This window comes from Saccostrea cucullata, unplaced genomic scaffold (genome assembly GCF_032062105.1).
Source record: "Saccostrea cucullata isolate Sc308-1 unplaced genomic scaffold, CSIRO_AGI_Scuc_v1 ctg6469, whole genome shotgun sequence".
NCBI classification, from domain to species: Eukaryota; Metazoa; Mollusca; class Bivalvia; order Ostreida; family Ostreidae; genus Saccostrea; species Saccostrea cuccullata.
This window is the reverse complement of record NW_026929016.1, coordinates 14,897-31,760: the sequence shown is the minus strand read 5'-3', so window position 1 is coordinate 31,760 and position 16,864 is coordinate 14,897. Positions and strand designations below refer to the sequence as shown.

Genomic DNA, 16,864 nt, shown 5'->3' with positions numbered 1-16,864 from the left:
TATCTCAGTCGCGACTGGGGTTTGAACCCATGACCTTTAGATCACCGAACAAGCATTATTAATAATACATGTATACATGTATCAATAAAGTTCTTCAAATTAAGACATTTTCATGACACGCGGAATCATTGAGTAAAACGGGTTCCTTATGTGCAATATGACCTTCCTTGACATGTCACTTCGGTTATTAATTTCTCCTTCAAAAAAACGTGGTGTTCATTTTCTTGCCGGGTGTTTGTTAACAGATTAGTCACTTTCTAGAATCCAGGCCACCCGATCAAGAAACAGCCACCCTTCAACTACGAAAAAATATAAAGATATGAAGAATAGAAAAAATTTAATGATATAAAGAAATTACATAAATCGCTGAAAGCAAGCCATGATTTTATTGATAAAGCAATTTATCAGTATAATAATGTCTATTTTGTTATATGGGTTGCCATTCGTAGATGATATTTCATATATTTTTCTATGTGTAAGTTGTTATGTAATTTTAAAATGTGACATATCATATTCACTGCACTGTATGGGGAAAGATAACCAATGTTTCTGACACATGTGTTCAATTCTTATGAAATATTATCATCATCCTATTTTAAACAACTTGCACCGAAATCTTTAAAATATCTCTATTGCTATGCATTGTTTTTTTTTACAAACATCAACTGATCAGAAATCAAGAAAATAAAATAAAATAAAATAACATGGCATATAGTGTAAATTAAAGGACATGCAATGGGAAAAAAGAAATTGATATTTGAATTTTTTTGACGAGTTCTCGAATAACTGGTTACCCACTGACAACCTATATATACATATTTTTTTGTACATGTATATATACCTTTTGTTTACAATTTACACATAAAACATCTTTTGATATTTGAAGTGACAAAAACTTAGGAATTCATGAACGCTCTTCTTATAGCGCTGTCAACTGTCGCTAGGCTCCTTTACTCTGGATTTTTCGTCTATTAAAATTTGCTGATTATCTTGGCGTTCTTCGGCTTGAATTTGTTTTCGCCTCTAAAATAAATTTAATGTAAACATTTTAACACTAGATTATACGAAGATATTGTGTTTCATTGCTTTATGACCATTTCGTAAGACTTCAATAGTTATATGTTTATATCTGTGTTCAATCTATTTGAACGTTTCAAATAAAATTAACTTTTGTATAAAAAAGAAAGATGAATAAGTTAACTACCTAAAACTTATGCGAATATTAATCGATTTTTTAAAAAAGTGAATGAATGTACAATACTATAATTCAAAATTAAGTGATTTTTGAAATGTCAAAATGTGCAATACACATGAATTTGTATTAATACAAATAGATGCTAAGAAACGAAGACATCTCAGTAAGAATCGGATATTCGACCTTGACCCAGGCAACGTAGACGTTAAATACTAGGGATGTCAACGAATAGTCGACTATTCGACTATCAGTCGAATGGACAGACGATCGAATAATGAAACGACATTCGAATGCTCAGTATTTGATAAATGCAAAAATAAGCGATGTTAAAGAATTCTCAACTCAAAATTGTAAAGAGTCATTCCTCAAACCATTATAGTGTCCGTCCTCAGACGAATAAGAGCTTAAACACAGTCACAGAATATAAATAAGTTTCCACGTTGTACACATGGAAAGTACAGTAATTACATACCCCGATAATTTTTTCTCAATTACTGAGCTTGTTTGGTATTGTAGTAAATTATGCACAGGACTTTGAAAATTATTTCTTGTACCAATTATGAATTTTCTCTAAGAGTAAATTATGCTATAAAAATTGAAGTTTTAAAACATAACTATTAAAACTCAAAACAATTTATTTTAAATAAGCCTAAAAAACACTGTGCTGACTAAGCGTACTATAACAAAAGAATGTACAGCCCAATTTATGAATGTGATTTACAAAAATTTTGGAGCTTGTTGGTGTAAATCTATTTCTAAAAATTTAAGGTTCAAATTATCACACAGTATAGGCATTTGATGTTACCTTTTACATAAATGAAATACGTAATCGATGAGATTTTTTTTTCGAATGATTTAAAAAAACGTAATCGATCACTTTTTATTATGCGATCCACAGGATAGAAAATGTTTCACTTTTTCTGGTAAATATGGAAAAAATTGTTCAATAAAACTCAAAACATATCTTGCGTCTACTTCTTCCTCTTTTGGAGCTCCTAAAATAAAAATTAGACAAGTTTATAAAAATGAAATACTGTAAATCACTTTTTATTTGCGAGAACTTTATTTTCGCGTAATTACGCGAGACAGAGTGCTTGCGAAAATTTATTCTTGCGTATAGTAGTAGTCCTTCAGGTTATTTAAAGCAATAACCACAATTCGTGAAAATTTTGTCTCGCTTATCAAGAGTCAATGGCTATCTCGCGAAAATGAAGTGTCGCGAAAATTAAGTGATCTACAGTATGGAACTAAATAAAATGATGAAAAGTTTTTTTTCATTGTATGTGCATTGAATTTAAAAAAATCATTTTTTGCTTATCTTTTTTGACAATAAAATATCTCGAATCCATCATCAAATTTCCTGATGCAATCGTAATACCATATTTCGATGAAGTTAAATTTTCAGTGTTAGAGTAAGACATATTTGTTTGTGGTGTTTTGTTATCATTGATGTTGAATAATTAGGTAGTCATGTAAATGAAAATGGTATTTCCTGATTGGTATAAATTTGTTGTTTTCTTCATGCTTTGAAAACAAGAGAAATGAAATCAACAGGAATCCATGAGAAATGAATTTCACAGTTACCAGGAGGGTATTTTGTTCTCTCTTTTGTGCCCTTCTGATTCCATATTATTAACATTAAAATATTATTATAAGCAATCCAAGTATCAAACTCTTTAATCAATTACAATGAAGAAAAGTTTTTTATTAGTCCATGATTTATACACTTAATTGACGATGGATTTTTTTCGTTATTTCCCAATCATGACAAGGAGCACACAGCATGTGTCCAGTCAGTAGGAGATGTTCCCTCCTCCATGTCACCTGATCCCACCTCTGATGTTTTGGAGGTCTGTGTTTGCCCTGCTCCTATTTTGTATTGTTTGATGGACTTTTTGATCTTGAATACTGTTCGTTATCTACATATGTTTTATTAATTTCAAATCTGACCCCCAAAAAACTATATATTTATATTTATCTACCTGCTTTGTTGTGTTAGTAATATCAGCTTACCGACGACTTTGCTGACAATCAGGCCAATTACAATCACAAGGAAAATGGCGATGACGTCAAACCATTGAAAGGATAAAGTGTAAATTTTATTGAAACCTTCTCTGCAATAACAAGGAAAAACATTATGTGAAAAAATATTTTTTTGATTCTTAAATTTTCAAATTACAAATTTGATTTACCATTAGATTATTTATTTTTTTTAATTCAAATACTTTATTAACTGTTTTTTAACAATCTAGCTGTTCAATGCAATTATTATTGCTGTTAGCTTTTGTGCAAGAACTAACTCTTCATAATAACGGAAGGTACGTTATATTTCCAAATGCCTGGAATCACGCAAAAGATTTCTGGATTGTTTTCAACAAAAATTTGTATATAGAGGTTTAAAGATTTCGCTCTATTCTATAAAGCTCGTTGTGCTCGAAATGTTATTTGTTAAAAGTCTTAACAAGTATCTCAGTTTGTTAAAGAATATTACATCAGAAAAAAAAAAATCTGACATGAAATTGTTTTCTTCAGGCAAGAATACTATCTTCCTTGAAGAAATGTCAAAGCCCAATTATATGTATATCTTAGAGAGGTGTTCTTCTTCCACTGTTTTGGGGGTTCGTGTCTGTTCTCAATTTGAATCAATATTGTTTGATATATTATATTTTGAGATTGGCTACCTTAATGCTTTATTGAAGCTAGCGTGGGTTCTGTCTTTCATGTACTTCACACTTGTCCTTAAAATCTTTAAATATTTTATTTTCAACAAGCATAAGTACTTTTATCTGATGTTTTATTACTCACAAAGTATAAGGTACTGTGTTGCCTGAAAGATTGGCGTTCAGGCTACTCATGTTAGAAACTGCTAGGCTGCTTAACATAGAGGAATTGCTTATACACTGGTCTACTGGAGCCGGGGGAAGCTTTTTCTCAACAGACGGGGGGCTGACCATGATGTTTCCAATAGCCATCCACAAGTAAAACAACAGCGACGTCAGACCACCTACAATAGCTCCCTGAAATAAGAAAATAATAATCCTTGATATACTGTAAAATCACATATTTTTGTGGGGTCATACTTAAGTGGTTTGAGTAAACACTCTTGGTTCGTTGGGATTTGAATTCTTGGATAAAGAATTTTTTAGTAGTTATGTATGGAATTTTTTACATTTCGTTGTGGACATGAATTCAGGGGTCTCTTCATACCTCGAAAATAAAAAAAATGAAACCCATCTCAAAAACAACAAAAATTTAACCCCCGACGAAAATTTGTGTATTTCACAGTATATTTATTTTCGTTGAATTACTATATGGGCGGGTGGTGAAATGAAATGACATTTCGTATTGAAATATAAAGAATTATCTTGCTTTGTCTGATTCAGCTTTGAACTCTCTTCCCGGCTGTAATAAAAATAGTATTTTATAAAGCTGTGCCAGAAAAAAAATCTTTTGGAATTTCTGCAGAGGGCAAAAAAAGGGACAAAATACAGAAAAAAGCAGATCCCGAATGCAATGAAAATTAAGTCATTTCCCTGAATCTCAGTTTTGAATGGAACTAGATTTCATTCATAATAATAATTTAGCAAATAAAATATGTATTGTTCCTATGAAATTAAACACTAATCTTCATAAATAATTTAAATTTACTAATTATTCTATATCCATATGTTTCATTTAGTTGTTACTACTTTACCGCTGTCGTTGCAGATGTGCAAAAAATACTGTATAGTATTATTCCAGTAAATGGCGCTGTGGGAATAGTCAACACCATTTGAGCTAGCTGAAAATAGATTAAGGCTAATTATGCAAAAGATAAAAATCAGCTATAATTATATGTATATAATGGGTTTTTTTCTTAATCAATGGAATATAGACCAACTTTGATGATTTATCTGATTTGTATAGTTTTAATGAACTTTTAAGTGATCACTTTTCAATATCTTTATATTTTTTTTCTTTCAAGTCTTTTCTTACATAGAGTTTATAATCAGACATCAAATTATCAAAATATAATAATGCGTATCCATAACAAAAACAATCCATGTCAGTATATAGATTGAATTCATTTAAAAAAGTTATTATAAGTATGAGTGATCAAAAATATTATTAATAAATCATACTTTTGCAATAAACATATCCTACCTTTAAAAGAGTTCCTTTAACATTGGCAAGCAATAAAGCCATACCGGTCGTCAGAAACGAAATAACCACCACTATACAATTGAATTATTTTATTTTTATTTCAATAATCTTTTTTTTAATATTCTGATGATTGTGGATTTATAAATAGAGATATGTATATTTACGGTAATAAAATAGTTAACTTTGCATAGACATTTTGTACATATGAACCATTTAGTTCTATTTGTAAGATGTTCAGGAAATAGAAACTAATCCTTAACAAATGTTAAAATAATTCATAATTGTATGATTAACAAGAAATAATTCATCAAACATTTCTTTAAAAAGCTTCAGGTTTTTATAGAAAACTTTAAACACGATTTCATTTTTATTATTAACCATCTATTCTGCACAGTTATTGAAATTGTACTGCATTTACTTATGTAAACATATTTTGCAATATTTACATTCTTCACAATAGACAAAGTAAAATACTGTGTACAAAAGTATGGTTTTACACCTGTAAGTTTGGAGGCGATGGTTGACTTTCTCTCTGATAATTTTCTCCACCTCTTTTTTATAATGTCTTGAAGGGTCATAGAAGATAATGCTGCATAACCACTGGACACTGTGCTAAAACATAGTAATTTAATTTGATATGGTTTAACCACTGGACACTCATCGTCGCAAACCACGACCAAAATGTACGCTCCTCTCCCATCTGGCCGTGGTTGAACGAGGAGAGAATTCTTCATAGCTTATTGAAATATTGACCAATGCGAGTAAAGCATAGTCAGATGATGAACTTTATCGCGACCTTTCAATATCCAATCAAAAATATTTCTTTTATACTGTCGACGTCAGTTGTTGATTTCGATGGAAACAAAACTTGCTACTGAATAAATATGACGTCACAATACAGAGGCGTAAATATTCAAGATTACGACACTTTTTATGATCAAGCAGCCACGGGTAGGAGAAAGCTATATGTGACTCCGAACCGTGGCTTGAGACGATGCTGGACACTGCGCTAAAAAATATAGTAAGTTAAAATGATATGGTCTAACCACTGGACACTGTGCTAAAAACAGAGTAAGTTAAAATGATATGGTCTAGAAATTTTCCATGAGAATGCTATTAAGGTTTATATCGAAATATTTAAGCTTCAGTACTTTTTCAATCTTAATATACTGGATTACACATTTAAAACAAAATTGACCTGCGCATAAATTTTGTGTTCGGAGTAGATACTTATAAGAAAACAAATTATCTTCTTAAATGCCTAAAAAGCAATCTTTATTTGATTAAGTTATTTGGACATTTCCCTCATAAGTGCTAAATTGGAGGTATTTCAAGAATTCATATAGATAAAAAAAATATCAGCAAATATGATGGGATATTTTTCAGAGTCAAATACTTATGAAAAGAAAATATCACTTTTTATATCTTTTATATATAATATCATATATAAATTTATATGATATTTACCTTAGAGTCGCACAGAAAAGACCGGCAATAAAAAGCCCTGTCATTCCCGGATTTTCCTGAAATATCTCCGAAACAAGTGTAGGCAAAATCTGTACAAAAAACAGAAGAATTTATTCTTTTTTATTAATTGAACATTTAATTGAAATACCATTTCAGAATTTACACGAATTTATAACTAGATATCTTTATTTCAAAATTCCTAAGTCTCTAGTTGTTTGTTGAAACGAATTTTGAATGTTCATTTAATTAATTTATATATCAATTAGATGTTGAAAGATTGAAAAATATGCTCCCTTTGAAAAATATTTTAACATGATTTATCTAGTAAGATAAATTATATTTTTCTTAAAAATGGCACTTCTTCACAAACTTTCTATGGTTTTATGTCAATTGAATAAACTTGAAATGTTTTAGTCAACAAGAACACAATTATAATACTTATAATACTCGTATATACTAGTACCTGATTGGGATTTCCAATGAATTTGGATTTTAAAGGATCACATCTTACTTTAACAAAATAGGCATAAGCAACTAAGCCCATACTTCCCGCCAGAAAGAAAGTTAAAGCAGTCAGTGGAGCAACGATAAAAAACATCCTGTTGGAATAAACGATTCACAATACATTACAATATGACTTGTTTCTTTAATCTGTTTTCATATCAAACTATTCTAAAAAGCTATAAAATATTACAAAGAACATGTGTTTATTAGTAAGTATTTATGAAATATTTGAATTAATATTCTTGAGAAAGTTTAACTTTTACTTTGAAACGAAAAAAAAAGGATTATATGTCTAAACTTTGGACTACCGAGTATTAATTGTTCTCACAAAATGATAGTTAGAACTTATTGAAAGTCTATTTTCTAACTTGAAGCCTGGCTTTATATAAAAAGCAGAATACATGTAATTATATTTTTTGTTCATTTTTTCATAATTAAAAATATTATAGTACTTGTAGGCTTCCTTTATTGACGGCATACACCCGATCCTTTGTACTGAGGACTGAGACAATGGAAATGCAAAGAGCTTGGCAGTGTTTCCAATGACAACATTCCACAAGGTGTAGCGGAGGGTAAGGTCAGGACTGAAACTGAAGGAACAGTAGAGGTCGATTTATAAGTTCGTACTGAATGCCTCATTGTTAACATACTTTAGGTTGAAGTAATAACATGCACTCACAGAAAAACACAAATTTAAATTATTAATTATATCAAATTATACAAAACATAGGGGGAGGATGTAGTTTCTCTGGGAAAATACTACTACAGTTAAATAAAGCTTAAGTAATTCTCTGATACTCTCATTTACTATGAAGCTTTACTCTCGAATTTTTTTTAAAGATTAAGCGCTTTGAAATTTCTTAAATTACATGCTAATAATGAAATATTTCGGAAAAAATGTAAATATGTAGGACTCGAAAGTGCGATGGGACTCCAAAGTCCGATGGTCACGCCAAAGTCCGATGGTCTGCGCCAAATCCGGATGGTTTGACACGCCAATGTCCGATGGTGCCGAAACCAATTAACATTTATGACATCATAGTAATACTGCGCCAAACCTCAATGCTGCTGCCATGCCAAGGTCTTAAAAATAAGTATATAAATAAACAAATAAATGCAAAAACTTACCCTTATCTCTCAAATAGGTTCAAGACTAAGCCTGAACGCTAGAAAAGTTTGTATCAACTTTAAGCTAGCTATAGTTTGGATGGATGCAAGACTACCCAAAATCACTCGACTAGTGTGCGAGGACTAACCCTAATCAATAGAGTTGTGTGCGAGGACTAATCCTAATATATCTGGTGCAAGCAATAAGAAAATTCAATAAAATTTTTATTTGAGGACGAATTCAGAAATGATGGCTTTTGAATGCAGGACAATGGCGTCAAGGATTGACGTCGGATTAATGTGACGTCATAAACACTGCTTGTTTCTCCGCACCATCGGACTTTGGCGTGTCAGATCATCGTACTTTAGCGCAACGTGTCTCATAAGAAACGAGCCATCGGACTTTGGTGTCACCATCGGACTTTGGCGTTCGTAAAGACAGCAAACCATCGGGGTTTGGCGCAGACCATCGGGGTTTGGCGAGACCATTGGACTTTGGCGTCACCATCGGACCTTAGAGTCTTACATATATACAATAAATGCTTCTACGTAACATCAGAAAACTATTTGTAGAAAATTTCAAAAATAAACATATCTATATGAAACTCATGGTAAATATACTTTGATTTACTACATTGAAACGTTGATTTACAATTATTAACTATATAGTTTAATATAGTGCTTTTTGTTAGAGACGATGCAGCTTATGATATTTTTTCAGCGAACAATTTCAAGTACAAGTAACTTATCTCAATTTAAAACATTGCAGTCTGTTCATCTTCAAGATACATTGTTGAAAAAATATACAAAAATTCTATTAATGGTACATGTTTCATTCACTTCGAGTAAAAACTGTTCAAACTACCGGTAATAAATATACTCTCACCTTGTCCTACCAAATCAAATTAAATGTGATTGACGAAAAGGATAAAAAAATCTGCTTGATATACTCGTAAAACCTACTTCCATATATTGAGCCTGTCTCCTTCCAAATTTACTCGAAGGACTTCAGAGCCGCCTCCAACCTTCGTTGAACCCTATACATAAATATAGCATTATAATAAATTATCAATTTTAAAAACAAACTTACGTATACGTATTTGTTAACTATTTTTTTTTTATATTTTTTTTTTAAATACCAGGTATCAGTAATTCATTTCAATGTAGATTATCGTCTATCATCAAAACCTAAAACCACGCTTATTTCAAAATTATGTTTCATAATTTCGAAGCAAATTCTAATAAATGAATTTGTAGTCATATTTCTTAAATGTAACAATTAGATTTATCCAGTCACAAAATTTGAAAACTTTTCAGAATTTATTATATCAGATAATAATGTCATATAATGCAGTGTCATGTGTCAAGAGCAAAAAAAAAATACATTTCAGAAAAAAGAACTATAATTATAACGCTCAGGTGTACAAAGGTATGCATTTACTGTAGATGTTCTGTTGCAAAGGTTTTTCTACGTTATGATATTATGACGTTACGTAACAAATAATGAAGTTCCTTATGTAAATTTCATTTAAAACAATGCCATACTGTCAAATCTCTTCTTGAAAAAGGATTATAGATATCTAAAAAGGAAAAGACTTCTGAAAAGCTACAAGTCTACACTATCTTTACTGAAATTTTCATTAATTTTGTTAATTTAGACGCTTTTAAATGGTTCGTGGTTTAGATCTTTGTGTCTGGATTTTTTTAATCTCACCTTAATAAGTATAGCTAGGAGGGAGATCAGCATTATCGTATACTGAATTACATCTGTCCATATAACAGCTTTGATGCCTCCCTGTACATGAAAATACATAACAATCAATCTCCATTCTGTTACTGTCATATCAAATGCTATTTTAAAGAGTAATTATTGCCCCTTCTTTAACAAACAAAAAAAACTTTAGAATTTCTAAGATGATGGAAAACTATTTCATCTGAAATATATCTATATATCGGACAACATTTTTACAAGTAAATGAACAAGCATTGTGGAAGAAAAATGCAATATTCTATAAAATTCTGCCTTGTAACAGACATCTCAAAACACCACCATTTATAAAAATGACTGGAAATTGGGCAGTATGAAGTTAATTCTAATTAACTGATGGAGAGAGAGAGAGAGAGAGAGAGAAGGAACATTGTAAATGTTTATACAGAATATTAAATGCATTGACTTTTATGAAATTGGCATTATCTTTTTTTTTATCCTTAAGTACAAGCATGCTAAGCATGCATTTTCTGTGATGCTTCACGTACATACATATACATGAGATCGTCTACATGTATATGCATTCATGAATACTTACGATAGCTGTATAGATCATACTTCCCGTGGACACGATTATTATAGACAGCCATACTGGTGCTCCTAAAACTTCAAAACACAATAAAAATATTCATTATCAAAGATCGTCTTTAAAATTTCAGACATAATATTATTCATATTAATATATATTCAAATTTATTTGGTAGGGTAGCGTCTGCTCTAATGTCGCGAAGTGAGGAATTCATCCTTACGGAGTTCATCCTTAACAAAAGAAATTATGACTAAGACCAAAAACTTCAGATTTTTGTAAAATTTTGAAAAATTAATAATTCTCTTTGATATTGTTTGTGTAAAAATATCTTATCACGTTTAAAATAATTTTCGATATAATGGGTTATATGTTAAATTTGGAGACCTCATTTGGATGAGACCGTATAAACCGAGGTCCCGTATCGCAGTAGGTGCTGGTAGGAAAGAGATCCCTTACTGATCAATGGCCCAGAGTGCCAAGTATAGGAAAAAATTTGCAGCTCTCCACCGGCAAGTGGTGGCGTCTCCATATGAGTGAAAAATTCTCAAGAGGGACGTTAAAAATATACATTCAATTAAATTAATTTTTCCTAAATATCACGTGGTTTAACTTATTGGAAACATTATCAAAACAGAAATTTTTTTTTTGTATTCGTTATTTCCAAGAGAATCAAATATTGTTTATACTTATACCTGTTTCTATCGCTGTGGACACCCCGTATGTAACAATTCCTATGTATATGAACTGAAAAGGAATCGAAGTATTTTGAACTTAAAAACTAAAATAGAAACATGAAATATAAGGTACTCCAACATAGTTTAAGGAAGCTTTAGACACTGCTCAAGAAACGGTTTCAATTCAAAAGAAGTTACAGATAAGTTCTTTACACATGATGTTCAACGAAATAAACGGACCCTTATACCGTAAATAACACAATTTTGAATAAATTAGAAAGGGTTTTTTTGGTATTATTCGTGTTTCAAACTTTACAGGTTAAAAAAAAATAAATTATAGAAAACAACGAACAGTAATCATGATCAAAGTCCATGTAAAAAAAAATCAGGAGCAGAGCAAGCATAATCTCTAAACACATCAGAAGTTGGATCATGTGCCATGAATGAGTAATAAGCCGCTATAGACCGGTCAGATCCGTTTTAGTTCTCCTGATATAATGCGTAAAAAAGCGGAAACGATTCATTGTGGAAAAAAATTGCTAACAATTAGTTAAAATGTCAGTGGGCATTCGATTCCATTTGCTGACAATGTCATTGTATCAAACATGCATTTAGAACTTGCCAGATTATGGCTTTCAGTGATTTTGTTTGCATTCATATTTCATCAACTTGTTTGTCACTAGCTTGCCTCGTTTTGGAAATTTTTCGTATGTAGAACAGGGTCTTGCTTATCGAATTAACTGGGAATCATAAATCCCAATTTCAAAGGTACAGTGTATATTGCTAAACAAAAAAAAGTGTTTAAAGCTTCCTTAAGCAATGTTAAGATTAATAAAAACAAAATCAGACTTTTAATCTTTTTAGACATTTATTTCGTTGTTTAACAGGTCGAGATCACTAGATTTTCTGACGTCAGCATAAATTTGCTTGTAGATTAGCTATCTGTTTACTTTACCAATTGATGAATACATTATGGGCTACTACAAGTATTCAGCTGTGTTGAATATAAAGGCCAACTTGAATTGTCCCTTGGAAACAAATTTTAAATTCTTTTTTGAGATTTATGAAAGAAATGTTTAAAATGATGTAAAATCTTTCATTTCTTTGCTCACATTTACAAAATTTGCTTTATGATGCCTTATATCAATTTTTAATACATCGGCCTAAACTATTGTTTGCAGAGACCTACATGTAGGTGCTATCGTGTCGATAAAGCCTTGAGTTTTTTCACATGATATACGTGAACATAGTTTTAGACAATAGTACAAGGTGCGCAATTATCATTTAACCCCTAAATATTATCAAAAAGTTTTGAATGTACATTGTACATGCAAACATCAAAGCGTTTGCACGGTATTCAAACTTTCGATGAAGCTATTAATCATCTTAAACAACTCCAATATTAAATTTGAGCACGGAGCAATGTCTTTGGAATGTAATATTTCAATTTTGGACTTATAAAGTGATAAAGAAACTCTACGGTTTTTCCAGTGACGAAGTGAATATTATGCAGTAAACCGACGAAAACCACGTGTCGCCATTGAATCGTATTCACATAGTAGACTGTCATGCTTTGGGACTCATTCACTTGATTGGAGAACGGGTGTGACGAAGATATCATCACGTGTTAAGAGCCATTCTCTCTAATGATTTGAAATTTTATATAGGAGCTGTGGCACGCATAGTCTCAGAATTTCTCCAAACTCTCTAAGATAAAAGTCATTGATACTCTACACTGAAATCAGGCAAAAATTGGTTGCTATGTTTTATAGTTACCATGGCAACATGTCTTAAAGTTCGAAAAATGGCATTTTTTAACATGTTTAGAGCCCCATAGTTAACATTTGCGGCAAAACAAACAATTGGCAATGACTGTTTCCAAAAGTTGAAGGTCAGATGTCTCAAATGCACGATAAACATGTTTGGTAAATCAACTATTACATACGTTACTATGGTAACAAAGTATTCAAAAGTAAAAAAAAAAATATTCATTGAATTTTATAAAGTCATACACGTAAAAATAAAAAGCAATGATAAGATGAAATATGAACAAATAATAGAAAAAAGAGCCTTGAAACATATACCAAGAACAAAATATGATATTTCATTTTGGTTGGCAATGGTTGCCAAGGTTTTTATACCATAGAGAGCTTTCAAAGTAACAATCTGTATGTTTAAATCTGATCCTATCTTTTAAAAAAGCACATTTCCTCATCACTAATGATCAATTTTTAAAGATGTTGGTGTGCTCCTAGTTTTCTTATTTGAAAAAATTCAGATTTGATTCTTTAAATGGAGCGTTGCTATGGAAATAAGCAGAAAATATATGCTTAAAACCTGAAAAATATTTTCTTTCCTTGGATACGTACCCTTAAATGTAGATTCCCAAAACTTTTATGATTGATATTTATTAACAGCTAACTTGATTTTCAATTTTGACTATCATCCAATCTCTAAGTGGATGCAAGAAGTTGGCACACAGGGTTTAATATTGATATAAAGTTCACAAAATCGAACATTTTCCCTTCTTGGTAACCATAGCAACAGTGTTGTTTTCTTCATCAAATTTTATCAATATATGATATTCAACTTCAGTTCTAACAGATAAGTACTATTCAAGCTGAGTCCTTCAATTTGTTTCTTGATCAAATACAATTTAATTCTTAATGCAGCACAAAATAATTCACTTTTAAGCACTGGTTCTTTGTTTCCATGGTAACACTGCAAAGTAGCAATTATACCCAATTTTTCTATGGTTTTTGGTGTTGCAAGGTCCTAAGGATGCATATTTGCCAGTCTTGAATTTTCATGTTTTCCCTCAAGACAGTAGCATTAACCCAATCTTAGGTACTGCTTTTGCATGGTTACACTGTGTTACCATGGCAACCATAAAACTGATTTATAGAATAATATTGCTTATACTTATATACTTAAGGTCAAACATTTACATTGTATTTCTTAAGTCGTTGATTGTGTTTGAGCATGTAACACCTACCATTAGTGAATATGGAGTGTTTTTCAGCATATTTCAGCATTTTAAATGTATTCCAAATGTACCCTTGGTTACCACTTACTTAGAGATATATTCTAAACAGTTTCTTTACAGTATAAGTGACATCAAGGTGTCATGTTTTTGTGAGAATGGTTTGTTTGCTTTTTCTAGTTTTTATTAAGCCACAGTCAAATATAAAGTGGCTGAAAATCTCGATTTTTTAAACTTTTCCGGCTGTTGCCATAGCAACCGAGACACATAGCAACGAAATTTTGTTTGATATTTGTTTCTGGTGTCAAATACTTAGCATTGGTGAAGTTTCATCAAAATCGGTGACCATGCGTGGCAACGAAGTTTAAGTGGTTACCGAGAATGGCTATTAAAAATTGCCTTCCATATAAGGTAGTGGTGTCGACCTGTTTAAAAATACCTTAAATTATTTTTCTCTACTCTGATATAAAAAAGTGCATAAAACAATTAACTTAACCTATCAAAATCTTTTCTTAAAAAAATAAAATTTCTACATTTTGAATAATGCTTAACAATTGTCATATTGGGCAATGTATTGATTACTTCTAGTTTGAAAGGAATTAGAGAGAAAGCAAATTATAGTAAAACTTAACCAATTACCAGTCTGATTATACCCCCTCCCTCTCTCTATTATCGATAATGGATAATAATTTTAAGAGTTATCCTTCCTGGCCGAGGATCGGATATCCTTAATCCCCCCTCTTTCTACTATTATAAAAGAGGTTTCTTTCAGACTGTCACACTACGCGTACATTTATTTATCCATATCTCTTGTTTGCTTTCTTTTCTATCAGACAGGAAATCAGAAGCCAGAAATTGTGTACAATATAGCATTTAAGAGTGATTTAAGTTTGAGTAAAGGTCACCTTGGAATACCTAAGGACTTACCCAAAATAAAAAAGAGAGGAAAGTCGTCAGGATCCGAACTCGATTGCTTTTGTAACGTAGTTCAAAATACTATAAATAAATATATGAAATAGTTTATTTAATTTTATGTGTAATTTTGAAAGAGTTAATTAATTGCATTATACTGTTTAAGGACATACGCAACGTAGTTTTAACATTTCTGTCTTTTCCATGGAAGAGTTCCAATTCTTGAAGAAACTATCTTCTGTATCTTAAAGTCTACAATGGTGTAGACTTACACTTCCTTAAAAACAATTTTGGCTAAAAGAAACATGTAGAATGTATGGTTAATATTTTCTTATATATACTATATTTTACGTTGCATCCATGAAAGTTCATCAATTGATATTTCTTCAAACACCCTGGTAATGCATGCTATTTTTTTTCTATGAATATCTGATTACGCTATATTTTAAACTAAGAATATCTTGAACAAGATGTGTTTGTGAAACACTATGCGCCCGGCGACAACAAAGTTCCAAAAAGTATTTTAGCATATCGGTCACAGTCAAGGTCACAATGTCATTGACCTTGGTGTCCTTTGAAAGAACTTTATTAGTGAAGTATGCATATTAATAATGAAGTCTCTACCTCTCATTGTTAAAAAGTTAAAGTTGACAAGAGACAGACAAAGAGATAAACAGACAAACAGAAAGTACAAAAATAATATACGCCTCGCGGATCTATCGATCCTGGCGCATAAAATATATCAATAGGTAAGGTACGTTGCGAATGTCCTAAAGAATTACTATTCCTAACTTCGTTTACACTGGTGATCCGGAGTGGATAAACTACGGGAATAATTATTCGTGCTGAAATCCAATAGGCGCCCAAGAACCCAAAACTAGCTGCAAACGTTGCCAGGAAACCAAAGAGATAGGTCTCTGCTGGAACACCCAACATCAAAATGGATGATTGTGACGTCACCATCAAAGACAACATTACTGGAAGAAAGTTGAGATTGCGGTTTCCTAGGTGATATTCTGCGGTGGTGCCCTGTCGACCTCCAGAAATGGCATAGTATATACCAATGGCAAGCGAGACGCCTAACGCCAGAGCGCATACGACATAGTCCGCTGTGGTAAACTTCACTTCTGACAACATGGTTTTCTTAGTTCGAAACTGGACTGTCGAAATAATACAGAAATATCATAAAATATGATTTTTTTTTTTTTTTTTTTGCAAAAGCATTGACAATTAACTATTAATGATTTCTGTTAATAGCAATAAACATTTAATAAATAATACATATTGTATAAATAAATGATACCTCCCCTCCAGCTAAGTTACAGATATGTGTGTTTTACTGAAACATGTGGAGCACAAGCTAAAGTATGCTAGACAGATGTGGACTATTGTCCTTTTAGCATTTTAAGAACATTTTTCTGTTATTACAAAAAATATTGTATTGAAATTTTATATGCATGCATGATCACCAAAGATAAAACATTGCTCATTATCATAGCCTGACACCAGATACAATAAAACAAGTATATACTGACAAAACGTCAGATATACTCAAGCTGAAGAAAGTCAACTAGGAAAAGTC

The 16,864-nt window shown here is 31.4% G+C and overlaps 1 protein-coding gene across 1 annotated transcript; it reads right to left on the bottom strand.

The window, feature by feature from the left end:
* Window positions 1-2,068: 2,068 nt before the first annotated feature.
* Window positions 2,069-16,419, bottom strand: LOC134279578 (sodium-coupled monocarboxylate transporter 1-like). The gene is made up of 15 exons (XM_062761988.1): window positions 16,075-16,419; window positions 15,298-15,366; window positions 11,406-11,457; window positions 10,723-10,790; window positions 10,131-10,211; window positions 9,380-9,453; window positions 7,762-7,899; window positions 7,269-7,404; window positions 6,806-6,894; window positions 5,838-5,950; window positions 5,339-5,409; window positions 4,890-4,976; window positions 4,001-4,212; window positions 3,209-3,309; window positions 2,069-2,190 (listed from the first exon to the last, which is right to left on the bottom strand). Exons 1-15 carry the CDS (start codon window positions 16,417-16,419, stop codon window positions 2,069-2,071), a joined length of 1,758 nt encoding a protein of 585 aa, XP_062617972.1.
* Window positions 16,420-16,864: the final 445 nt, after the last annotated feature.